This window comes from Phoca vitulina, unplaced genomic scaffold, assembly GCF_004348235.1.
Source record: "Phoca vitulina isolate PV1807 unplaced genomic scaffold, GSC_HSeal_1.0 scaffold1, whole genome shotgun sequence".
Lineage (NCBI taxonomy): Eukaryota > Metazoa > Chordata > Mammalia > Carnivora > Phocidae > Phoca > Phoca vitulina.
Window position 1 is genome coordinate 41518779 of NW_022589704.1, and position 4521 is coordinate 41523299.

At 32.3% G+C, this 4521-nt stretch overlaps 1 protein-coding gene across 1 annotated transcript; it reads left to right on the forward strand.

Annotated features, from left to right (window-relative positions):
• The first annotated feature begins 796 nt into the window (after nucleotides 1-796).
• On the forward strand, nucleotides 797-967 carry LOC116640603 (40S ribosomal protein S29-like). Its single transcript, XM_032417745.1, has one exon. The coding sequence runs from the start codon at nucleotides 797-799 to the stop codon at nucleotides 965-967; it is 171 nt and encodes a 56-aa protein (XP_032273636.1).
• The last annotated feature ends 3554 nt before the right edge of the window (nucleotides 968-4521 follow it).

Below are 4521 nucleotides of genomic sequence, written 5' to 3' on the forward strand. Positions count from 1 at the left end.
TCATGAGGAAAGGAATAAACTCTAACATTCCAAGCTTGTGTTGTCAATTTTTATGGTAGACACATTCTTAGATGGGACCCAATCATCCCTGCTTCCTGGCCTTTACAATCTTGTGTAATCTCCTCCTTTTTCTTGAGTGTGGGTTGGGCTTATTGACTCACAGCAAATAGAATGCCACTGAGGTGATGAAATATCACTTCTGAAATAAGATTGTAAAAAGACTGGCTTCTATCTAGAAATTCTCTCTCACTCACTGAGTTAAGCCAGTTGCCATGTAGTGAGCTTCCCTATGGAGATAATGACATGACAAGGAAAAAACATTGAGAAACTGAGGGCTTTATATCAACAATCAATTCTTTCAAGAATCACATATTAATTAAGTCTGGAAGTGGACCCTCTCTCAGATGAGCTTTCAGATGAGAATGCAGTCCAGGCTAAATTTCTGACTATAATCACATGCATAGGCACCCAGCTAAGCTATGACCCAAATTCCTGACCCATAGAAACTATCACATTCCTTGTGGTTGCAAAATGGCTATTCCACTTTCAGATATAACAACCAAGATCCAGACAGGAAGAAGACAGACAATATACAAAAGATGAATGTCTATTAAAACTTCCTTTATTCTTAGATGGAAGAAAGGATGTATGGATATTGAAGAGCAACTGGTGATAACTACCACATCATCCTTGTAATATTCCTAGAAGGAAATATTTTTTTAAAAAATTGATGTTATTGACATAGTAATTAAAATTAAGAATCTGATTAAGGCCTCATTTCATCTTAAAGAGCAAGATGGGTCACCAGCAGCTGTACTGGAGCCATCCGAGGAAATTTGGCCAGGGTTCTCGTTCTTGCCACAACTGCTCAAACTGGCACAGTCTGATCCAGAAATATGGCCTCAATATGTGCCACCAGCATTTCCGTCAGTACGCCAAGGATATAGGCTTCATTAAGTTGGATTAAGGGAACTTCCTTGAACTGGTCATCCAAGATAACCTACGTTAACTGCAGATATCCAAGATACCTACTTTAATGCCAACTCATTGCACATAAAATAAAAATACTCCAATTAAAAAAAAAAAGAATCTGATTAAGGTTGAAAAGATTAAAAACAAATGTGTGATCTCCAGACCAGTAGAATAGATGGATTATTAAAATGGTAAGAATTAATACAATTTTGATTCAGTAGAAGACTAAAAGTTTATTTAATAATAAAAAATATAATTGATTTTCTTCATTTAATTAAAGTGCATTGAATTCAGGGCATTGTAAATTGGGCATCCCATTTATTGTAGATTAAAAATACATTAAAAAATAAATCATGGGGTGCCTTGGTGGCTCAGTTAAGCGTCTGCCTTCGACTCAGGTCATGATGGGATGGAGTTCTGCATCAGGCTCGCTGCTCAGCAGGGAGTCTGCTTGTCCCTCTCCCTCTGCCCCTCTCCCCTGCTCGTGCTTGCCTTTCTCATTCTCTCTCTCTTTCTCTCTCTCAAATAAATAAAATATTAAAATAATCAATCAATCAATCATGCACAAGGCGCATCAAAATCTAAATATATTACAAATGACCATGGCAACAGTCTCTGCAATGTGATAAACTATACATTGATAATAAAATACTGAATATAAAGTCCACTTGCAAAATTAAAACACCTAGGATGAAGATAAAATAAGTTCAGAGTTTTGTGAAGCTATGTTAATAATCAAAATAAGATATAAAATATAAAATTTTGTGCTAAGACATATTTAAGTTCTCAAAAATTACCAAATATTAGTGTAGACTTTGTCATGTATCTGAATAAATCAATAATTGTAAGACAAATGAGAATATTTTCAAATAATTATCTCAAGAAAATATACCTTCATAATAATAAGTTATTTTGGGGCTTTAAAGAGTGAAAAAAATTTTATCCTATTTAATTTTTTTAAAAATTAAATTAAGGACATATTATAGTAATTTCATAAAGCTACAATAAAACTCAGCAGAAATTATAAAATAATTGTACAGGAAAAGGAAACTTCAGACTAATATTGCATCTATTACCTATAGAAGGAATAATAATAAACTATCAGAAAAATATTAAAATAATTATATTTCATGTCAAAAAGGATTACTTCAGGAATCACAAAATCATCATAGTTTTGGGAAATGTCATAATAAAAGAAGACATACATAAAAAAATTGAGTTTTATATGCCAAAATTATATTTGATGATATCCTATATCCATTCTTGAGTTTTAAGTTATGCCGTTATGGTATGAATTGTTTAAAAATTTTGTTTCAAATAAAAAATAAGCATAATGGTTAATGATCAAACATTGGAGACATTCCCATTATAAGCAGGAAAATGATATAATAAAGTATCATTTTATTTAGTAGATTGATGTGTTATTAAATTCAATTAAGAAAATTTCATAGATTTACTTTACCTGTAGGATATGAAATGTTCTAAGATTAACTTTTCTGCCTTATTTTAACAAGAATAAAAATGTGCATGCATTATCAATACAATACTCCTTATCATGGCAATGAATATTGTTTATAGATTCCTGAGAAAAAACAATTAAAATATAGATAGTATAAGGTCTGGAAAAATATAAGAAAAGTTTTATTTTGATATTATTCTGCCCCTCTTCTAAAGGAGCATTGTCATAATTTATCTTCACAAGCTATATGCTGTTCTCAGGCGCTGAACGATTTTCCATCTGTCTGCTTTATATTTATCAAATTATCATCAAAACATTTGTTTTTGGTCCCTTTTCTTAGAATCCTAACAAGAATTTGCTCAAGTAATTCAGTATATCTAGTAATGCGTTAAGTGTCTCCCTACCCATAGAATTTTTTTATTTTTCACAAGGACTCTCAATATATACATTCAAATTTAAGGTAAAGTGACAGAAGAAAGAAAGAAAGAAAGAAGAAAGAAAGAAAGAAAAGAAAGAAAGGAAGAAAGAAAGAAAGGAAGAAAGAAAAAGAAAGAAAGAAAGAAAGAAAGAAAGAAAGAAAGAAAGAAAGAAAGAAAGAAAGAAAGAAAGAAAGAAAGAAAGAAAGAAAGAAAGAGCTTTTGGTGACCCAAAATTAATTTTAAATACAAATCTGATATTCCTAATCTTTCCTGGAACATTACAAAATTAGAAAGGACAGAACACAGATCCGAGAGTCATAGCTTTTTTTTTTTAAAGTCATTTATGTTTAAAAGTCAGCCTAGAGGGGCACCTGGGTCACTCAGTTGGTTAAGTGTCTGACTTCAGCTCAGGTCATGATCTCAGGGTCCTGGGACCCAGCCCCACATCAGGCTCTGCACTCAGCAGGGAGTCTGCTTGTCCCTCTTCCTCTCCCTCTGCCCACCCCCCAACTTGTGCTCTCTCTCTTTCAAATAAATAAATAAACTCTTAAAAAATATATAAGTCAGCCTACAGAAGATCTTTTGGATCTCAGGGTAGGCGAAGAGTTCTCAGACTTGACAACAAAAACATTATCCATAAAAATAAAAAAGATAATTGGTTCTCCTCAAAATTTTTAAAATTTTTCTGAGAAATATCCTGCTAAAGGATGAAATGACAACTTACAGACTTAAAGAAAATATTTGCAAATCACATATCTGATGAAGGATTCATAACAAAAATACAGAAAGAACTCTTAAAACTCAACAGTAAAATGAAAAAAAAAATCCCACTAGAAATGGGCAAGAGACATGAATAAACATTTCACAGAAGACATACAGATGGCAAATCATCACATGGAAAGATATTTAACATCAATAGCTATTAGGAAAATGCAAATTAAAATCATGATATCATTTCAATCCTGTCAAAATGGCTAAAATAAAAAAATATAGGAACAACACCAAATGTTACGAGGATATAGAGACACTGAATCACTTGTACATACATTGCTGGCAGAAATGTAAAATGGTAAACCACTCTAGAAACAATTTCGAAGTTTCTTATAAAACTAAACATGCAACTGCCATACAATAAAGCAAAATGCCCTCTTGTACATTTTTTCCAAAGAGATAAAAATATGTTTTCATGCAAATGCAGGTACGAATGCATAGGAGCTTTATTCATAATAGCCAAAATCAGAAATAACACAGATGCCCTTCAAAAGATGAATGATTAAACAAACTATAGTACATCCATACGATGTGATACTATTCACTAAAAATGAGTTCATTATTGATAAACACAATAAACGGGATAAATTTCCAGGGAACAATGCAGACTGAAAAAAGACAATCCTAAATGTTCACAATGCTACATGATTGCAGTTATATAACATTTTGAAATAACACACTTATAGAAATAGAGAACATATTAGTGGTTGCCAGAGGTCAGGGATAAGAATTGAGGAGGAAATTGGTATGGCTTTTAAAGGACAACAAGAAGTACCCTTGTGATGATGGGTTTTTCAGTATCTAGACTATATTAATGTCAACATTCTGGTTGTAATATTATTGTACTACAGCTTTGCAAGGTGTTATCACTGGGGGAACTGAGTAAGGGTATTTAGGGTC

Coding starts and splice junctions, on each gene's coding strand:
- LOC116640603 (XM_032417745.1), top strand. CDS start 797: ATGGGTCACCAGCAGCTGTACTGGAGCCATCCGAGGAAATTTGGCCAG.